Source organism: Schistocerca americana, chromosome 7 (genome assembly GCF_021461395.2).
Source record: "Schistocerca americana isolate TAMUIC-IGC-003095 chromosome 7, iqSchAmer2.1, whole genome shotgun sequence".
In the NCBI taxonomy this organism is placed as follows: Eukaryota; Metazoa; Arthropoda; class Insecta; order Orthoptera; family Acrididae; genus Schistocerca; species Schistocerca americana.
In genome coordinates this window covers 449,686,107-449,709,364 of record NC_060125.1, presented here as the reverse complement: position 1 = coordinate 449,709,364, position 23,258 = coordinate 449,686,107, and the positions used below count along the sequence as shown (strand labels likewise).

General features: G+C 38.5%; 1 protein-coding gene across 1 annotated transcript in view; it reads left to right on the top strand.

Moving 5' to 3' along the window:
* LOC124621959 (sphingomyelin phosphodiesterase 3-like) overlaps window positions 1-21,683 on the top strand; it is a 58,371-nt gene extending 36,688 nt beyond the window's left edge. Inside the window, exons 3-5 of the mRNA XM_047147487.1 lie at window positions 4,701-4,914; window positions 9,660-9,868; window positions 21,064-21,683. Of these exons, the coding sequence (XP_047003443.1) occupies window positions 4,701-4,914; window positions 9,660-9,868; window positions 21,064-21,297 (657 nt within the window). The 3' untranslated portion in view covers window positions 21,298-21,683. The remainder of the gene's footprint in view (window positions 1-4,700; window positions 4,915-9,659; window positions 9,869-21,063) is intronic.
* Window positions 21,684-23,258: the final 1,575 nt, after the last annotated feature.

Genomic DNA, 23,258 nt, shown 5'->3' with positions numbered 1-23,258 from the left:
AATCTCCCACTTCCAGCTCCACTCCCTCCAAAACCTCAAAATTCCAATCAACACAATCTGGAACCACAACACCCTAATTCAGTAGTTAACCTTTCCTCCAAACCTCTCTCCCAATCCGAAACCTCTGTCCTATCCAAAGGCCTCACCTTCAGCCCCACTCCCAGATTCAACCAAACAGCCCTCGTCAAAGATTTACTGTCCTACACTCGTACTCTCTGCTGGAAATATCACTTTGCCATGAAGAAAAATGATCCTAATCCTACTCCTAATGACCCAACTCCCCAAGACACCATCCAAATTGAACCCTGCCTGGAACAGTTCCGTCCTCCGTCGCAGTGGGACCCACCTCCTCTTCCTCAAAATCACCCTCTCCAAACCTTCCAGGAATTTCTGACTTCCAGCCTTGCATCTCAATCCTTCTTAAAAAACCTTAATCCTACTCCCAACATCACCACTGCTGAAGCCCAGGCTCCTTTTTTCCCCCTAAGGTAAGTCTTTCCGCTCCCGTGATTGGAATGACTCCTTACCCTCTCCCTTAAAATGTTGTGATGTTTGCATGACATGTATCCTGGTCTGTGATTGCTTCATAGAAATAAACCAAGGAGACCACATGTTAAGTTACATGTTTTCAAGACGTACAGTGTCGTATTTGATGGTTATTATATTTGTATCTGCATATCCTGAATGTATCAGTTTCATTAATGCATCACATTAAAGATATCTTGAGAATGTGTCACTTCTTGTACAATAAGTTCTGTAAAAGTGTCAGGAAATGTCACATATGCTTTGAAACTTTTAATTGAATGAGGTTCATCGGAAGTACGGTATTTTATTTTGATGTTACATCATAGATCGTTACATAGGAAATGTACTATCATTTGAAGCTTGTACATGGACATCAGCTCTGAGTGCTACGTAAGTAGACTTGCAAAGTTTCACAAGGTGCATTTTTTTGCTGTGTATATTTGTACTTGAGACAAACCTGTTTGTAGTTTTTTAAACAAACCTGTGTGGAATGTGTAATACATTCTCCACTAAAATAATAATATGGCATAAGTAATGCATACACAATGGAACATGACATAAACCAAAAAAGTTTTTAAAAATTTGAAGACAACAGTCTTATCTGTTAAAACCAGTCAATAAAAAACAGTTTTGAATGTGGAAGGCTATAAAAAAAATTCTTTAAATTATTTGTACTCAAGCTTTGTAAATTAGGAAATTTGAGGTAGTAATCTGATGGTGGGGATGAATTACTATTTCCTAGCATTGTGAGGTAATTTTGAGGTGGACGTTCTTTCAGTGTTTTGCACAGGACTTGTGTGTTAGCATCTAGAACCAATACTGATAGTGTTGAAAAATATTCTAGATGCCAGAAGAGTAATCAAGGAAGAAAGCAGGAAGACTGGGGCTTTATGTGTCATCAGTGGTGAGATCCCTAGATAAGGAATACAGGCTTGGATTGGACAGTGATTGGGGAGCAATAGTATAAATGTTCCTTTCGAATGGAGTGTCCTGCCATTAGATTAATTTAATTGATGAAACCACAGAATACCTAAATAAGGATGGCAGGTCAGGGACTTGAATCCTGCTTCTTCTGAAAGTGAATACAGCACTTCACAATCTTATCCCTTCCTGCCAGTTATCCAACATGCCTCATCTGGGCCGGCCGGTGTGGCCGTGCGGTTCGAAGCGCGTCAGTTTGGAACCGCGTGACCGCTACGATCGCAGGTTCGAATCCTGCCTCGGGCATGGATGTGTGTGATGTCCTTAGGTTAGTTAGGTTTAAGTAGTTCTACGTTCTAGGGGACTGATGACCTCAGTAGTTAAGTCCCATAGTGCTCAGAGCCATTTGAACCATTTTTTGCCTCATCTGGACTAGTGTGGCCCTTCTCTAATTTTGTGGAGAACCAATCATACCCTTATATTGGCTATCCTATTATGATGGGGTTGCTGCTCCTAAGGGCCTGCCTGGCCTTATTTGATGCATAGGTAATCACATGATAACTAATGCCTTTATGACTGGCCACTGAAATGTGGCACAATACTATCTTGAGCAGAATATACTTTCATTTTGTGCATTTATATATGCTTTCAGCATTGAATATCGCAGCTGGTAGAAACTTTCAAAGTTGTGGAAATCAGGTTTTGTACCTCCCCAGTGTTATTTTAACCAGAATTGAATTTTCATAGATTGATTCAACCACACAACTGACTGCAGTCTACGTAATCCTTCAGATATCTTGTGGTACTCTTTAAAATTGTCTGTCTCTGTAGCCGAGTGATCAGCATGGCTGGCTGCCTTGCAGATAACCTGCGTTTAATTCTTGGTACTGTCAGGGATTTTTTTGTGATGGGAGTATTGGGAAGGGTCTACTTAGCTGCAGGATGCGAAATGAGAAACTACTGGAATGAGAAGAATTGGCACCAGATGTGCTAAACTGACAATGGCAGGGAGAGCAGTGTGCTGGCTCTTATCCCTCCATATCGCATCAATATGTCATTGACTGAGGGTGATATGGTGGTCAGCCGGTCGGTCCCAATTGGCTCATTTGTGGCAAGAATGGTGGCACTTACTCTTTAAAATTCTGAGATTCCAAGCTAAACATCGAACTTTTTGAATTCTCAATTGGCACCTCATTTGGTGTGCATGATATTGAGCTTCATTCAAAGGCATGTCAGATTTTTCTCTAGTTTATTTTATTTCTAATGTGAGAGCTGTTATTTCACCAAACATTTGACCATTCTGTTGTAATCTTTTTCTTATTTTTCAAATTTAGTTCTTCGAATACTTCTCCAGTGACTGGCAATTGGAATTCTTTATTCACCAAAAGAATCTGTTTTTTGATTGTGGTTCCATCTTTGTCAGAATCGGACATCTCTGATGCAACATTGTTGGAGCCCTTCCATGTTTTCTGGGTATATTAGGTGGCTGGTCATGCTTGTGCACGTCAGATGATGCCTGAGACATTCTGTAGGTGTAAGAAGAACCCTGACCACTAGCAGGCTGTTGCCAGCTTTTAACTGTGAGACACTAATGGCTGTTAGTCATACATAGAGCTGTGACAACACTGAGGTGTTACCATAGAAATTTTTACAAAATCACTTTCCTAATGTCTTCTGTCCTTGAAATGTCCTTAATATAGTACTTGGTGCAAAGAAAACCATTTTGACACTTAAATACCACACCAGTGTAAATTTGTATGTGCATAATGGCTAGACCATGAAGAGATGTAGTTTTTATTCTTCATTTACATAGAAACTGCAGTAGTTTGTGAAATATTCAATTTTTTCTTAAATCACTAAGTTTTTTAATTACTTGGATATTCTCAAGGAATAAAAGCTTTTTTTGCAAAACTACGCCTCATGTTGGTCAGTTTGATGTTATCCATTTCCCACTCATTGTTTGACTATGAAAAATCGAACAAAAATTCTCCCTCAAACCACTGTTTAATTTTTTCTTAATTTCCCTCATTACTTGCAAGCATTTAAACCCTTTTTCACCAATTTCTTTGCTGGTCGATTTCATACCCCATTTATCCATTTCCCACTCATTGTTTGGTTGTGAACATTTGGACAAAAATGCATAGTGTAATTTTCCTTCAAGCACTTCATTTTTTCCTTTGTTTTTCTACACATGTTGGTGAATTTGATACCCCATTTGTCCATTTCTCACTATTCGTTTGGCTATGAAAATTTGAACAAAAACTCATTGCACAATTTAGAGGGAGTTGGGTTTTTGTTACTCTCAACCAGTAATAACTGTTGTTGCCATATAACCATCACTTTCAATATAATGACACATTCCATGGATGATGTCAGTGAACCACACTTAAAATGAAATTGGTCAGTGGACGAACAGCCATTCCAGGGATGATATTTGACCATGAGAGTAGGAAATATGTAATTCATAATTAACACATTGTTATGTAGTTGGTCAAATCCTTAATTTTATAACACAGTCTTACATGTGAGCGCATAATATACTACTTTTCAACATAAATGCACTGAGTGATTGCAGTCAGTTTTGCTGGTCTCTGTTATTCATTTGTGTTCTCCTCTTGAAAAACACAGAGAAAATATTATATGGACTTCTCATAAATCACCTGCACTATCATATAAGTAACTATAGAGAACTCAAAAAGTTTTGAAGCTGGATTGTTATTAGGTGTGCTAGTTTTAGATGCTTCGTGCTGAAGGAATGGTTGAATGAATAAGTAAATAATTGCATTATAGTAACCAGAATACTAAGAAAATTACTGGAAATAATTGAAAACTTTATTGATAATCCAAATTTAAAACAGGAGAAAACCAGGTGCTGTTTTGTCACATTCTTCCATTTCCATGGTTCAAACATAATGTCCCCATTAACAGGCAAATGATCAGCACTGTATTGTGAACTTAGTAAATCTGTACTGACAAATTCATAATTACTTTAGAGAAAGTATCAACAGATTTGAATTATTTCATGCTGTTTGTTAATGAAATGCAATATAACTTCAGAATCTGTTTTGGTGTGCAGTCGTCCCAGGTAGGATAACAACTACCATTAGAGAGACCTACTTCCAGCCAGTTTTTTAAATTTAATGTGGAGCAAAGTAGGTGGAGAAAAAAGAAAGAAGGAACTTAATGTCATCTTAGAAAAGTTGATCTTGTATATTAGTTCAGAGTAATTATTTCTTATTTCATTTCAATTACAGGTCTTGCTGAGTGACTCGGGCTTATATCGCCATGTTGGTTTCATCAGCAACATGCATACACAAGCGTTTCAGGGTGATGAACCTGTCATTCCAAGGCAGGTGACAGATGCATATGTATTTATTCATATGTTCAAGTACAAATTTACAGAAAAAACAGACATTGTTGATTTTGATGTTATATGTGGAGATTTCAATGCTGATAACATGTCTCCAGGTAAAAGTTTACTGCACACTATTAGATATTTCTCAGTCAGATTTATGTTCTGCTCTATGTTTTGGTTTTGTTTTGAAATTATCATCAGATTATAATAGTACCAGGAACAGACATTTGATTTTGATGTTTTTATGGTTGTAGAAATGTTCTTGTAGACCGTAAATACTTTAGGGTTAAAGGAGACCACTCAGCAAAAACAGAAGCATTGAATTGTTGATAAACACACGCAAAAGGAGGAAAACTTGCTAGCTGTCAGAGAGCTAGAGTGCAAACACACACACACACACACACACACACACACACCTATGCACATGTGTGTGTGTGTGTGTGTGTGTGCATGTATATTCAGGTACTCTAGCTCATCGAAGGATATCTCTGAAAGCTAGCATGTTTTCCTTTCTCCATCTTTTGTGTGTAGCTATTGAGGATTGTATGCTTCTGCCGGTTGATGGTAGTTTAATAGTATAGACAATAACAAGAAGATTGCTAAAATACACTCCTGGAAATTGAAATAAGAACGCCGTGAATTCATTGTCCCAGGAAGGGGAAACTTTATTGACACATTCCTGGGGTCCGATACATCACATGATCACACTGACAGAACCACAGGCACATAGACACAGGCAACAGAGCATGCACAATGTCGGCACTAGTACAGTGTATATCCACCTTTCGCAGCAATGCAGGCTGCTATTCTCCCATGGAGATGATCGTAGAGATGCTGGATGTAGTCCTGTGGAACGGCTTGCCATGCCATTTCCACCTGGCGCCTCAGTTGGACCAGCGTTCGTGCTGGACGTGCAGACTGCGTGAGACGACGCTTCATCCAGTCCCAAACATGCTCAATGGGGGACAGATCCGGAGATCTTGCTGGCCAGGGTAGCTGACTTACACCTTCTAGAGCACGTTGGGTGGCACGGGATACATGCGGACGTGCATTGTCCTGTTGGAACAGCAAGTTCCCTTGCCGGTCTAGGAATGGTAGAACGATGGGTTCGATGACGGTTTGGATGTACCGTGCACTATTCAGTGTCCCCTCGACGATCACCAGTGGTGTACGGCCAGCGTAGGAGATCGCTCCCCACACCATGATGCCGGGTGTTGGCCCTGTGTGCCTCGGTCGTATGCAGTCCTGATTGTGGCGCTCACCTGCACGGTGCCAAACACGCATACGACCATCATTGGCACCAAGGCAGAAGCGACTCTCATCACTGAAGACGACACGTCTCCATTCGTCCCTCCATTCACGCCTGTCGCGACACCACTGGAGGCGGGCTGCACGATGTTGGGGCGTGAGCGGAAGACGGCCTAACGGTGTGCGGGACCGTAGCCCAGCTTCATGGAGACGGTTGCAAATGGTCCTCGCCGATACCCCAGGAGCAACAGTGTCCCTAATTTGCTGGGAAGTGGCGATGCGGTCCCCTACGGCACTGCGTAGGATCCTACGGTCTTGGCGTGCATCCGTGCGTCGCTGCGGTCCGGTCCCAGGTCGACGGGCACGTGCACCTTCCGCCGACCACTGGCGACAACATCGATGTACTGTGGAGACCTCACGCCCCACGTGTTGAGCAATTCGGCGGTACGTCCACCCGGCCTCCCGCATGCCCACTATATGCCCTCGCTCAAAGTCCGTCAACTGCACATACGGTTCACGTCCACGCTGTCGCGGCATGCTACCAGTGTTAAAGACTGCGATGGAGCTCCGTATGCCACGGCAAACTGGCTGACACTGACGGCGGCGGTGCACAAATGCTGCGCAGCTAGCGCCATTCGACGGCCAACACCGCGGTTCCTGGTGTGTCCGCTGTGCCGTGCGTGTGATCATTGCTTGTACAGCCCTCTCGCAGTGTCCGGAGCAAGTATGGTGGGTCTGACACACCGGTGTCAATGTGTTCTTTTTTCCATTTCCAGGAGTGTATGATGATAATGTATGCAGATGACTTATTTTGGATAGTAGAGTACCAGACTTGGAAAATGACGTAATTAAAGTGAGAAATTTTTGGTTGGCTTGTGTAGTTGCGAAATGATGTTGATGGAATTGCAAAACAGAAGCACGTATAGAAATTTTATAAGTAACATAATTACAATATACCAAATATTGTTCAAAATATACACAAGTTTTATTTATTAATCAGTGTGTGTTTATACTTATTTTAAATCCATTCTTATTTTGCTATAAAAATGATCAGCTTTTGGAAAACCAGTTGACAAAAAAGAAAAGGATGAAAAAACCATAATGACATGTCTTCATTTATTTAGTAAAATCTGCTGACAGTATTAAAATATCAAGTTCCTTGGTAAAAATCAGACAATGGAAACTCCAGGTAGAAGTATCAATGATGTAGGAAAAAACAGATTGCTACTTACCATACAGAAGACACATAAAATTGCAGACAGGCACAATTAAAAGACACTTACATAAAGCTTCTGGCCACAGCCTTCATCAGCAAAACACACACACACACACACACACACACACACACACACACACAAACAACCGCCCTCCAGCATCTTGGGCCGGAAGTTCTTTGGTAGTCAGTTTCGATATGAAAGATAGTGCCTTTGGATCAGGCCACGCCAACTCAGGTGCTTCAAGAACACCAGCCAGCACCAGCAAAAGCACCAGTGCTCTACTGTACTGCCAGTGGGGTGAGGGAGGCACACACACCACTGTTTGTGGCAGTGGCAGGAGAGGAACGTGTTGTTGAACAGGGCTGGTAAAATCAGCACTTGGCAGGCGGCGTGCCAGTATGAAAACAAATTATAATAATAATAACAGTTTTGTGTACAGACAGGATGAATAGTTTCATTGCTCTCCTTATTTTGCACTAATTTGCAACATTCTTTGTTTATCTTTAGCATGACTTTGAAGCCCGTAATTTTCCAATATTTGGAATAATTGTTATTGCAGTTGCAATTCGAAGTGTAGTTTCCAATGAAGCATCGGACAAACTTGCCCATGTTTTTGTTTTGTTAATCTTCATAATGGAAAACATTTGTTCACAAACAAACATTGTTCTGAATGTAGCAACACATTTAAGGCCAAGGGCATGAAACCTGAGGAATTCTTGTTGATCAATGCCTTTATGAAATGAAATCAAATCACCTTTGTAACGGTTATGATGTGCCAACATTGAATAGCACTGTAGTTTTTTCAGCTCAACATGGAGACTTGGTGGGGCACCCTCTGGATGCACCAAAAAAGGTGTCATAGAAACTTTGAGTATAGGTTTTACTAGTTTTATTTCTCCAAACCTATTTTCAAATTCTTTATGCAATGACTGTACCACTTTTGTGTGATCATTGATGTGTTTATAAGTACCTAAATTCAAGGATATTAGAGAGGGAAAATTGTCCAAATTTCCTCTTTGAAGCTGACTTTTAAAATGCAACAGCTGCAATTTGAAACTTTCAATACAGTCACACATAGTGCCAATTAATTTATTTTTCCCTTGTTGTGAGATATTTAAATACCCCATGATGTCTTTCATGAAAGTGAGGTCAGTGATCCATTGCTCATCATTCAAGTCTGATTGTGGACAGCCTTTCATATCAGTGAACACAACTATTTCTTGTCTCAAATCAAAAAAGACTGAGAGTAGAGCAGCTTAATCATTGTGTGACACAGTAAAAAGGAATTTCTTTGTGAATTGATTCAAGATCCTTCAAAAATCCTTTACATTTATGCTTTGCTTTCTACTCTAAAAGGCAGTGTATTGTCAAAATTGGGGGAAGCCTAGTTTGTGCACTTTTTTGTTCATACACTCTACAAAACTTACCCCTTCCAACAACATTTCAGGGCCCCCATCAATCGCAGTGCTGTAAAGGCACTTGAGTAACAACTGCATATCATTCAGAACCACCTCCTTAGCCAGGAAAATATCTTCTCCGGTTGTGACACTTGTCAAAGAAATGACATCCAACAGTTCCCTGGCAACAGTGAAACCTTTTTCGACATATCTTACTATGAAAATTGCAAGATGAGCTATGCTGCGATTGTTAGTGCTCTCATCGAGGGCAATTGAGTACTCTAAGAAGTTACGACATTTATTGGGCAAGTGCTCCTTTAATTCCACAACAATTTCATGCACTCTTTGAGAAATTGTATATTCAGACAAGCTTAGCATCTCAAATAGGGCCACTGCAGATGGACATATTACTTCCGATCACTCTTTTTAGCAATAATTAACTTTAAAATCTTACCATACAAAACAGTCTCATAATTTAGTTTAGCAAAAATATCTAAAGGGAAGTAGCACAAGTTTCTATGAGTACAATTGCGAAAAGGTATATTTTTGGTTTTCTTTTAGAATGCACAGTATAAACAAGGCTTACCTCTTCAGATCGTGGCGATTCTGATTTTAATTTAATAATCAGTTCACTTCTGTCCAACAATCCCCTCGTGTGTTTTGGAATGTATATTTTTGTAGTGACAGCACACTGTTGATGAGCATTTTCTCCGTCACACACAGGCTGCTACAGCCTCTACATGGGAGGAAAGAGGGGAGGGAGCGGCAAAGCACAGGTGCTGCTAGGCACGGCTCTGGTGCCACTAGGCGCAACACCGAGGCGCGCAAGCACCTAGTGCTTGAGTTGGTGTGGCCTGCATTAGATTGTGAAACAACAGCAGTATTACATAACAAGAGAAACAACTCAGTTTTTTTCTCAAAATTCATGATGCTTCTGTTATCTGTACAAAATTACTTGAGTACTGTAAGAATTAAAAAAATCTTAATTTGTTTCAGCTGATGAGGATTTCCAATATCATGTCATTTTCAAAGAATATTGTGACGTATGTGTGGAGAAACCAGGCAAAGATCATGATTGGGCTATAGGGACAGAAATGAGGCAGATGACAATGCACTCTGAGGAACTTTCAGATCCTGAAATATTTAAGGAGATTCTAGCTGATGACTCAGAACGAAGGAGGTTTCTTCTCGATGCTGATGTCATAGTAAGTGTTCCTGCTGCATGCTTTAGTATAGAATTTAATGCACCAAATGTGCAGTGTTTACTTTGACACCAGTTGGATCTATCTCTCACTGCTACTTTGACGACGACTATTACAATAGATAATTTTATGTCTCAGCTGTAATTGCAGAGATTGCTATATCAATAAAATTGAAATCAAGTCATCTTTTAAGAAGAGAATCTAGACTGATATGATATACACTATACTCAAAATGTCCTATCTTGTGATAAATTTCTTCTATTATTTGTTCTTCGTTGCACACTTTAGCTGTTAATGTTTGCATAGTAGCTAGGTAAGAAACACTGTGTTCAATTGAAGTACTGTTAATAGGAACAGAATACTTATAATGTATCTTTGTTTATTTCTCATAAACTGAAAAGCAAACATTTCAGTAGATCATTGTTCTTCAAATAATGAGGGTTGTGACTTTGCACCACGTGAACCATTAATGCACATTTACAGAGGACCCTATATTACTGTGACTTGTTGCCATAGGGGGTGGTGTAAAAGTTGCTGCAGTACAAGTAAATATTGATGAAATATGTCAAATTCAGAGAGAGCTGGTAGTTGCAGGTAGCTGCCAAGGGATTGCCAATGTTGTCCACATGAGCTGCAGGATGTTTCATGTATCCGAGTCAAACCAACCTCTGCAAAAGCAACTGCTATGGGAAATCAGATACCTGATTAGTTGGTCAGGGTATTGTTTGTAAGGTCTCTGGAGGCAAAGTTATCAGTATATTTGTATAACTCCTGTTTCCTACTGTTATTGCAGTGCCTGAGGAGCCTTGGCTGTTTGTTCAATCAAATGCCTCTGTGGGGAGGATATGTCAGCATTGGCGTGACGATTTGAGGGAATGTGCAATAAGAAAACACAGCAGCTGAGTGTGCAGTGTTACACTGCAAGGGCACTACGACTGTTCTAAAATTTCATAAGGTGAAGAGATGTTTCGCTCGGCATTGGCTCATTGTACTTACAACCATAAGGAATTAGCAGTGCTATGAGAGAGTCTTCACCAGACACAGCAAACATTGGTGGAAACCAGCAGTAAACTCTTACAGCTCCTCTTATTTATTAGTAACTCTATGCAGCATTTTGGCTGGAATAAGATTGACAGTCTAACAATCAGGACTATGGAAATTAAGGCAGAGATATCAGTTAATAGACTGAGGAATTAGTTCGCTAGTCTACAGAAGAACATGTCGGTATCTTCAGTTGTGGTCAGTTCTCAAGCTATTATCAACCTGCCTGATAAAGATTTGGCTGAAGTAGGAATTTCTGTTCTAGCCAAAGGAGGCAAGTTTGCTGTGGTGTGTGTAAAAGTATCTGTGGAAGATATTACAGAAAATGTTGAGGCAGGAATCTGTCAGTTTCCACAGCAGTCAGCTGATTTAATTAGGATGGAAACAACTAGAATTTTACGCACATGTGAGCCACCTAACAGTAATTTGCTGCAGGCATAAATGAAGGCGCCGAGTGATATCAATGCAGATAATAACATTATCATTCTTGCTGCAGACAAGGGTAATACCATAATCCTGTTTAGAAGTAGGGACAATCATGAAAAGTTCAATAATATTTTGTATCACACCAATTATAAAAAACTTCAGGGGGATCTGACTATGAAGATTTTGAAAATCACTGATCAGTTGGTGAAAGCATCTCCACTCTCCTCTGATGACAAGAAGCTATTCTGCAAAAAGTGAGCACACCTGCCTAGGCTCTTTGGATTACCCAAGGCGCACAAACCACAGATTCCTTTGAGGCCCGTTGTGACAGCTATAGGGTGTCCTACCCATGAATTGGCTAGACACCTTGCCTCATTGCTGCAACCTTATATTGGTGGAACTGATAGTCATATTAAAAATTCATATCATTTTATAGACAAATTAAAAGAAATGCACATGGGCCTAGGTGATATCCTTGTTAGTTTTGACGTTGTGTCTTTATTTACTGTCATTCCATTGAATGAAGCTATTTGATGTATAGCTGATATTTTTCCAGCAGATATTGTGGAGTTATTTAGTCACTGCCTCACCAAGACCCACTTTCAATCCAATAATGATTTTTATGAACAGATTGACAGGGTGGCTATGGGCAGTCCTCTTAGTCCAGCTGTTGCCAATTTATTTATGGAGAACTTTGAACAACAGGTCTTGCAGATTGCCAGGAAAGGACCAGGCAGGTGGTACCGCTGGTATCTCCGTAGTATGGACACATGGTGCAGGGGAATTGAATGCCTTTCTGATACATCTCAACAGTACCAATCCGAAAATACAATTTACTATGGAGACGGACTGTTATGGCCAACCAAATTTCTTTGATGTGTCTGTTATCAAGAGATTGAAGGGGTCGTTGGTCCATAGAGTGTACAGAAAAGCCACACATGCTGACCATTATCTGCATAAAGTTTCAAATTAGCGCCCCAGACAAAAAAGAGGGGTGATTAAAACCTTGGTAGATAGGGTGCACTAAATTTGTGAATAAACTTACATACAAGATGAGCTTGAACATGTATGGTTGACGATCAGGAAGAAAGATTATTCTAACAAGGAGACAGTTGGAGCACTTCACCCTAGGGAAAGAATTAGGACATTATAAGGAACAACAGCTGCTCAAAGGGAAAATTTTCCTTCTGTTCATCAGTATGATTACAGATGACATTGGGTAAGTATTGAGCAAATACAATGTGGAAACTTCCTTCAGGCCCACCAGGAAGATAAAAGAATGTTTTAAGATCAGCAAAAAATATACTACATTCTTTGACTACACTGGGTGATTATAAAATTTCTTGTGGTTGTGGGCTGGTTTATATTAATACCACAAAAAGAAGTGTTGACACCAGTCTCATTGTACACAAGTGGAACTGCTGCCTGGAACATATGGATAAATTAGCCATAGTAGAACATGTTTACCAGGAGGGTGATTATGAAATAAAGTTCACTGGGAGGAATGTCATATTGAAAACATCTCATTATCAAGCGCATATTTATAGAGATGCAAACAAGATTAATAAACACCATAATAATTTGAACAGATAAGAGGAAAGTGTGAAATCAGATAAAATTTGGATGTCAACATTGCCATGTAAGAATGACGAACGATTATTTTCAGTCGAGAATGTTGGCATACTATTTTGTAGCCAACAACCCGTGTGGCACCCTCTACACTGCCTATGTTTTCTGCGCTCCCTGGAGTTCTGGTTGCAGTTTGCCATTTCACCTCTGAAGATGTCTCCCGCAGTTGGAGAGGTAAAGTTAGGACAAGTCTAATACATCGACCACGGCCTAATAGCCCAGAAGTTTTAAGTGATGTTTGTAAGCAATATTAAAATATATGTTGCAACTAGGAAGATTCTCTGACCTGACTGTAATGCAGGATGTCTGCAGGTCATGAAAGTCACAAAAAAGTGATGTAATAACGTGGTCATCCAATTAATGAAAAGGTAATGAAATTGAGTGGGTAGTCATAAATTTTGTTTTGTGTTCAGTCAAGTGCAGTTCTAAAGGGGAGTAGCAAGGTAGTGCTACCCCCCAAAAATGTTGTATCCCGCAGTCAATTCAGTAAAAGATCGTTTATATATTATAAAGATTCACAAGAACTCTTAAAGCCTTTGTTATCTATAGGGGACTTGCTATCTATCTGTGCAAGCCATGTCAGCAAAACCACTGCTACTGCAATTTGCAACCCTGAGGGACAGGTGTCAATATAGAAATTTGGAGGTGTGGCTTCGTTGAGCTATGGGGAAGTCCATTAAGATAAACAACTTTGACAAAGGGCTGATTATTATTACACAAAGCCTGCGAACGAGTAGCTTGAAAATGGTGAAGCTGATCAAATGTTCACGTGCCTCTGTTGTCGTCATCTGTGGAAAGAGATAAAACGACAGTAAAACTACCAAAGGCGCTAAATGGTTGGACGTCCTTGACTCTTCACAGAATGTGGAGTTTGGAGCTTTGTCTGCTCTGTAAAGTAGGACTGATGAAGGTCTGTGGCATCTCAGCCAAAAGAGCACAGTGACTGTGCATGCACAAGTGCTTCAGAGCACACCATTCATCGTACATTGTTGAACATGGGGCTCCGCACAGACAGACAAACTGTCAGATCCCTGATACGCAAAAGCTACTGTAGGAGTTTGTTAGAACAGCTGTTTCTTTAATTCTGTCCGCTCCCACTTCCGTTTAAATATTTTTATTCCACATCTTTTTTGGAAAGATATTTCCTTAAGGGGATTTTAATAATTAATATAAAACTATTGTAATTTTAATCTTGTTTTAAACGTGTTGGGGAGAAACAGAGTAAAATCGATTTCTCACTAGCCAAAATGTTCCTGAAGCCTTCCGGCTGCTGTCGCCTACTAATGTTTTATTTCATCAAGCCATGTGAGATTTCAGTGTGTTACACAATACAGGTAGCATAATAATAATAATAATAATAATAATAAGAAACAATAACAAGAAACAAGACAAAAGCTATAAATACTTATGCTATACCAATATTGACCTACTCATTTGGTGTAGTGAAATGGAGTAACACAGACCTAGAAGCACTCAATACACTTACACGATCACAATGGCACATATATAGAATACATCACATACATTCAGCAACAGAAAGATTCACATTAAGCAGAAAGGAAGGAGGAAGGGGATTTATCAACATAAAAAACCTACATTATGGACAGGTTGATAATTTAAGAAAATTCTTTCTAGAACGAGCAGAAACTAGCAAAATACACAAAGCAATCACTCATATAAATACATCGGCTACACCACTGCAATTTCATAACCACTTCTACAACCCTTTAGATCACATAACATCAACAGATACGAAGAAAGTAAATTGGAAAAAGAAAACACTACATGGCAAGCACCCGAATCATCTGACACAGCCACACATCGATCAAGACGCATCCAACACATGGCTAAGAAAAGGCAATATATACAGTGAGACGGAAGGATTCATGATTGCAATACAGGATCAAACAATAAACACCAGATATTACAGCAAGCATATTATTAAAGATCCTAATACCACAACAGATAAATGCAGACTTTGCAAACAACAAATAGAAACAGTAGATCACATCACAAGCGGATGTACAATACTAGCAAATACAGAATACCCCAGAAGACATGACAATGTAGCAAAAATAATACATCAACAGCTTGCCTTACGACATAAACTTACAAAACAACACGTTCCCACATACAAGTATGCACCACAAAATGTACTGGAGAATGATGAATACAAATTATACTGGAACAGAACCATTATAACAGATACAACACCACCACATAACAAACCTGACATCGTACTCACCAATAAAAAGAAGAAATTAACACAACTAATCGAAATATCCATACCCAATACAAATATACAAAAGAAAACAGGAGAAAAAATTGCAAAATGCATCCGACTGGCTGAAGAAGTCAAGGACATGTGACATCAGGATAAAGTTGACATTATACCAATTATACTATCAACTACAGGAGTCATACCACACAATATCCACCAGTACATCAACGCAATACAGCTACATCCAAACTTATATATATAACTATAGAAATCTGTAATTATTGATACATGTTCAATTACCCGAAAGTTCCTAAATGCAATATAACATATACCGTACAGTTAAAAGGAAGTCACGCTTGATCAAGGTCCGCGTCACTTTCCATTTTTGACCAGACATAACGTCTGAGAAAAGAAAGAATAATAATAATTTACTGTGAGTGAAATGATTGCTTCATAAGCATTTTCCTGTTAGACGTTAGATGAACAAATGTAAATTAAAGTGCTTGGAAGACCAACACCTGCCATCAAGCAAACAATTTCATTTAAATGTAGGGCCACGCAATTGTAAAATGCTCTGTTTTATTTTCCATCTGTACTGTTTTGAAAATTTATGGATCTACTTTAGTATCCTCATAACTAAAATCTATCTACTCGTCTCTATTTGGTAATAGCCCAACTTCATGGAAAATATCAAAGTCAACAATGATGGCAATACCGCTTTTGTCAGAAGAATGTTAATAGTGTTTGAATAACCACATACAAGGAAATGAAATAAAACAGAATAAGTATGCATGTGTATGTAATGTATTTGAAATGTGTAATTAACTATGAAAACTTTCACTGTTGTAAAAAGTACACACTGTTCTGGCCATTTGCTGAACAGTGTCTGTGCCAAAAGGTTACACTGAAAAACTGGTAGAAAATTTCCGATGCACTCAAATGTACAATTGGTTACATGCCTCCATCAGTCAGGAAAGGAGAAAGCTTCATAAACAACTAAAAGTATCCATCTATCATGCTAATTAAAATTAAAAATATGAATCTGTCTGGCATCTGCTTATTCTGTTATTTGTTTTGTGTGTCCATGTCTCGCGAAAACAGCGTATTTTCGTCATACTGATGAATAAGTATGAAAACCACCAAGTACAGCATGGCTGCTCAGTTATCTTGTGTTGTTATCTTCTGTTTGATCCAGTGTAAATGCCTGTTTGGAGGTGCACACTAGTGAATCCTTGTGCAGTGTTCACATGAATGTGCATTTACTTGTGTTTGCGAGCAATTGCGTCAATGTAAAGAGGGCTTGAGAGAGACCACCTTAGCTGGAAGACGAAAAGTCACAGAAGTATGAAATCTCTTTTTTAAGCTAGGCATCCGCTAAGAATACAAAGTGAAGACAATCATATTTATTTATTCCGGGGAAAGGTTTACAACTGAATTTGTGGTTGTGTTCATTGTTCCATGTTTAAATGGTGAAAGATTGAATCTCAGTTCCCCATCCTCTCCCCTAATCTCACACTGATGATCTACATGCAGTATAATTAACATGCTTCCTTGAATATATTCTTTTAGAAACCTGTTGCTAATGGCCTTCATTTTAGCCGTAGGTACTGACACTGAAGTAGTAGATTCCTAAATTTTTCAAGGTGCCTAGGAAGTGCAGTTTCAGTGGCTACAACATGATGACTTAAAAGACTGGAAAATGTGGCTTCAAACAGTAGAAAGTAATAACTTTAACAGGTGCAAATGTGACTTTGACATTAGTGTCAGTGGCATGTCATGTGTAAAGACACATGGCAGAGGAAAGAGACATTCAGCATTGGTTCATTCATTAGTCGTAAGGCAGCAAAACAAGTTGCCTTTTACTGTAGTAAAAGCAGTGCCAGCGTAGTCACAAGTTCCTTCTGAACAGAATTTGAATAGCGGTAATGAATTACAATCACTTGCCCCTGCTACAACCTCTAGAACTTCAGATGAAGAGTGTTCCAAAACAACCTCATTGAAAAAATTTTTAGTCACTGGTAAGACAGTAAAATCTGAAATTATATGGGGCATGGATAAAGCCATGCCTTATTCTTCAGGAAGAAGTTCTAGAAACACAACGGACATATTTCAAATTATGTTTCCTGACAGCATGATTGTGAAAAAAATCCAATTACACAAGGATAAGTTGTCATTTATAATTACTTATGAACTTGGCCCTCATTTCCAGAATCTCCTAGCTAACAAAGTTAGGGAAGTTGGATTCTTTTGTGTGTCATATGACAAGGGTTTAAACAAAGTTGTCCAAAAGGGACAGATGAATTTGGTGATTAGTTTTTGGGAAGAACAAAATCAGTCTGTATCTACAAGATATTTAAGATATGTGTTTTTGAATTCTTCCACATCTTCTGGTTTAAGGTAAAGTTTCCAGGAAGGTCTGAATGTTTTGAATTTGTCATCTAAGAATATAATACAAATTTCAATGCGTGGGCCAAATGTGAGCTTGAAGATGTCGCATGATTTGCAAGCATTTAAAATCAGTGAAGGAGATAATCAACCACAAATATTTCATTGTGGCACGTACTTGCTTCATGTATTGAATGGAGCTTTGAAATCTCTTGTAATGAAAGTGGGTGGAATGTTCATGAATTTCATAGGGTGATCTAGTACTTTATGAAGGACTTTGCTTCCAGGAGGGCAACCTTCTCAAATATCACTGGGTTTTCCAAGTTTCGTCTCAAATTTTGTTCTGTAAGATGGGTTGGAAATACTGAAGCCACAAAGAAAGCACTTGAACTTGTTTCGCATTTGAAGAAGTGTGTTACTGAAGTATAAAAAAGACCACCTGAAAGTAGAAACTATGAAAAAATTAAACGTCACTTACAAGACAGATTCCTTTGTGTAAAACTTGATTTTCTTCTATCATTATCAGTTGAACTTCGGGAGTTGTTGACTAAGTATCAGTCAAATGACTCTCTCTTCCCCTTTTTGCGCAAAAATTTATTCAGTTTAATGTACAGCATTTAATATGTAGCATTACCTCTCAGTTAATAAAGAAAACTGTTATGGAAATGGTGACAAATTCTAGCAAATTACTTACTGTTGATATTATCAAAGCATGTGTTCATGAAACAATTCATCATGTAGATATTGGATTTGATGCCACTTGTGCTAGCAAGTACTACATGGTAGAATTTGTCCTTATTGTCAGAAATAAATGCACAGGTCTGTATCTAAAAATTGCTGAGAAGAGTCCTTTGAAATTAAAGATAGTCAAAGGTGGTTCATGTTTATCAACTGAAGTTAAGCAGAGCTACAGTTGAGAAATGCTTGATTGACAATTGCATTGTGTCAAAAACCTTTAAGACTCAATCAACAGCTGACGTAATCAAGAGAGAGTACTTACAGTTTTGTGAATAGTCTGAAAACCAACTAAAATAATTCAGTCCAAATGAGGATAAACTTGATCACTTTCTGATGAGTTTGTTACAGACTGTGAACCATTACGTAATCAGATCTGTGCAGAAGCTGTTGTGCATGTTTAACGGAAATGCTGCAGTAGAAAGAGGCTTTTCTATTAACAAAGAAGTTTTAGTTGAAACTTAAAAATCAGTGATACTAGTGTTCTGTTGTCTTAAGGAATATTGTAAGTTTCCGCTATATTACTGTGTTAAATCAGTTTTTGTTTTAATTCATGTCATCATACATATATCAGAAAATATTCAAACCCCATTGTACATGAAAGTTTATAATGTTTTTATAGTATCTGATGGCTGGTCTACTGAAGGTCATATGCAGTTACGTTGTTCATGCTGAAAACAATTTAAATGATACAAGAATAATTACATTCAGCTTTCATTTCAGCCAGCTTTTGGGTTCAGAAAAAAACTGTTTCTGTCATTGTACTATGCATATTTTTGAGAGGTAATGAAAAAGTCATGAATTTGCTGCTCTAAAAATCTGTAGACACCCTGTAATGGCTTTTAAATATTTACTATCGTGAGGAACATACTGTGAAGTGAATGTTACTCTATTATGGTGGGTTTAAAAAAAAAGATTAATAATACCCTTCTTTACAGAAATCACTTTCAATTGATGAAAGTCAAAGAAAGTTCAAAGAAATTATGAGATGCATTGTGGAAGTGGATGTCATGGCTTTAGTGCCAAACTGACCCCCCCCCCCCCCCCCCCCACCTCTCTCTCTCTCTCTCTCTCTCTCTCTTTGTTTTCATCTTAGTGGCAGTTTTCAACAAGGGCTCTTTATTGCTGAGTATCCTGACAAGTGGGGCCCTAGATAACGTGGACTTTTGTTATACCTCAGCTGGTTCCCTTCAAAACAACCTTCGTTTTCTTGTTGATGGTCTTGTTTACATTAGTGCTTAGTATATTTCTTTAACATGCCTTGAAATTCAGAGAAATATATTATTTTGAAAGCATTCACCAGTTTGTTTGTGTGGCCATCCGCCACAGCAAGCATGTAAATACTTGTTTTGCAAATCAAACTGCCTTTTCCTGCTGCTAGTTGTTTTATTTAATCCATACACATTTCGCCTTCTACTGTTTTAAGGCATAATCAGTGGGATCTATAACGATACAGTTTTGTTAGTTATAGATTATCAGACAGTTTACAAAAAATCGCAAAGTGAACTGTTTGATAATCTATAACTAACAAAACTGTATCATTATAGATCCCACTGATGATGCCTTAAAACAGTAGAAGGCGAAACGTGTATGGAATAAATAAAATAACTAGCAGCAGGAAAAGGCAGTTTGATTTGCAAAACAAGTATCGAAAGCATTCATCTGAAAACTTGAGAAATTTGTCTCTCATCAACTCATTTAAGAACCATAATAGCAAGAAATTCCCACAGATTTGACAGCATAATTTACTCAGTATAAAATTGAATGTGCACTCACTATTATCAGTATTTCACTGAACACTATGATTTTGATCATAGATTTGCAGACTGTGGCTATGTGAGGATGCAAATGGGGGAGTGGTGTTTTTTTCATTCATTGTCACTTATGTAAAGAAGTCATCTTTCTGTTATTTTTTCCTTAATGGAGGACATTCCCTTTCCTTTCTTGTCCTACTTATTTCCCATAATTTGCCACTCCTACCAGTGGACTCACAAACCATATTGAATTTATTGTTGGGAGCCCAAGGGGACAGCTTGTGAATCAGTACTTATACCTGGATGGAATGTTTACTGGAGCCAGTCAGGCACCAAGCCCTTACATGTGGGCCAGCCCTTGGGCAAGCAATTGAAAGGTATCCTGTGTTTAACATAGCTTGTAATTTTCTAGAACTCCTAAGCTTTTTGAGGCTCTTAGTTTTCATGCTACCTTATTTTCTGAAAGTTTGCTGAGAAACTTAGAAACTGAAGGTTCAACATGTGCTCTGAACTGACTGTAGTCAATGGGATGTAACAAAGAACTGCTTCCACTGAAAGTACCTACTAAAGGGAGCAAATCCTTGATTATAAGCCCAGAACAGTTCAAACTGGATTGGGAACTGGAGATTCGACCTTTTGAGAGGACTGGAAATCTCCCAGGGGTTAAGCTTTTTAAAGATAGGTTGAGAACAGTCTGGAAGTTTGGATGTGGAGGTTGAGAAGTTTGGATGTGGAGCTTGAGAGGATTTCTACTTTTTTTTTGCTTTAAGGGATTCTGTTTCTGTCAAATTGGTTCTCACATCAAGGCAAAGTATTTTTATTGCTGCATAATAAAATTGTTGTGTAACTTAATTAGTGCATTGTGCTGTAAAATAATTACGATACAAATTCATGTGATGACCTCTGTGTTAATTTTGTAAATATCTACCTCCTAACTTTGCAGCGATGCTCATAATATGACTTGCACCTAAATATTATAAAATTCTTTAACTGATATTGTTTTTTAGGTACATGGTCATCATTTAAGAATGGCAGTTGCTAATCGTGACAAAGATGGTTTAATCCGTCCGGTTCCTTGGGGTGGCATGCGACGAATAGACAGAATTTTGTTCAACAAAACAATCTCTGGATCAGTACCAGTGGGTTACTGTTTTTCAACAGCTCTTACAAATCTAACAGATCATTTACCAATATATATGACACTAACAAACAAGCATTGTATGGAAACTAAAACATTGTAATGTCCTGTACACTGATCATCCACAGTTTTAAAAAAAAATCATGTCTTATATTTTTTTTATTAATATTTACAAATATTGTGATGAAGTTTATACAACACACACAGATCTTTTTTGTTTTAGTATAGACGACCAACACAAGTTTAATGTTTATCACTCATGTTTCTCAGTTTTTTGTCCACGGTGTACCAGTGCTGTGCACTTGATTCAGTATACTCCTCTATGTTTTTTATAGAATGTGCATAATGTGTTGGCATTTGTAAATACTTTTTTGTTGCAGTGAAGTAGCATTCCACTGTGTTATTGTGATCTTAATGTATCCATATTATTATGTAATTTCTGAGAGAAGAAATTAAACAATGTTTTGAAAATAGTATTTGTGGAGCATACATGAGCTCTTTCATTGAGGAAAACAGTCATTGCCACTGCTTTGATAAACTTGAAAAAAGTTATGCCATCATCCTATTTAGCATAAAAATAATTATTTTGAATACCTGATCTTAACGAAGCCCAGTTTTATACAGATGTTAAGTTATTTATTACAAGAAATTTAAGTTTGGGAATATTGTTGGCATTACAGCATGTGTACTTTAGTAAACACTTGGAAGAAAAGTGGACACAGTTTTGCAGCCAGGATTTTTAATGAGCCACAGATGCCTACGATACTTAAAAGAAATGTATTATTGATAAATATTTTTAAAATAATAATGTGTTATTGCTGTATTAAAACATTTAAAATAATTTGTTTACACGAGTGCTTAGCACATCACTTCAACATAACTTCTAAAAAATTGCAGTACATATAAATATTTGATCTGAAAAACAAAAAAACAAAAAATTGCTTGTTCAAACATTTAAGATTGCTGGTGTCCTGCATTTGTTTTAAGAACTGGAATAGCAACAAACTTTCACAGCTTTGACAATTCTATAATTTGTCATTGTTGTGGTCTTAAATCTGAAGACTGGTTTGCTGCAACTATCAATTGCAAGTCTCTTCATAACTATTGCTGTCTACATTCATTTATACCTGATCACTGCATTTGAACCTTGGTCTTGCTATACAGCTTTTACCATTCTCATGCTTCCCTCCATTGCCAAGTTGATGATTCCTTGATGCCTCAGGACGTTTCCTATCAGCCAACCAGTTCTTTTGGTCAAATTGTGCCATTCTAGAGCTTCTATTCTCTTCTTGCTTCATCTGTTTATTGTCGAAGTTTCATTCCTATACAAGGCCACATTCCAGACAAATACCTTCAGAAAAGATTTCCAAACACACATATTCATATTTGCAGTTTTTTGTCAGAAATGCTTCTTTTGTTTTTGACAGCTTGCATGTGATATCTTCTCTACTTCGACCATCAGCACTTGTGACACAAAGGAATTAAAGACAGCTGCCAATGGGCAGTGATTTATGTCAATGGATCAGGTTGAAAAAATCTGTGCTGGACCGAGATTCGAACCTGTATCTCTTGCTTACAAGGCAGATATGCTGACCACTATACCATCTGGACACAGTGGTCACAACAACTGCTTGGAGTACCCAAGCATGTCTCCTATCAGAACTAAATTCTCATGTTATACCACACAGTACTGATTTAGTGTCCCGGCTTATTAGCCTCATCACTTGCGGAAACTCGCATTCCCGTAAGCCCTCAGGGGCTGAGCATTAATTGCTGGGTAAGGGCTTGGCGACCCTGTGGTTTCTGAATTGTGGACTGGTAAGCACTGCCAGTCTCCTCTCACTGTAAGCTCTGGGCATGCTTCAGCAACCACAATGCAGTGCAGTGATGGAATGTCGTGTATCGCAGGGAAAGGGGATCTTGGCTTGACCGCCCAGATTGCGAGGATGAAATAAACCTGTATAAAAATAAAACCTCAGTCTCAAGGCGTGGTGCATGCTGATGGGTTACATGGCTGTTGAGGTGGAACAGTCATTAGTGGGCAACCTCTGGGGAACCTGCTGC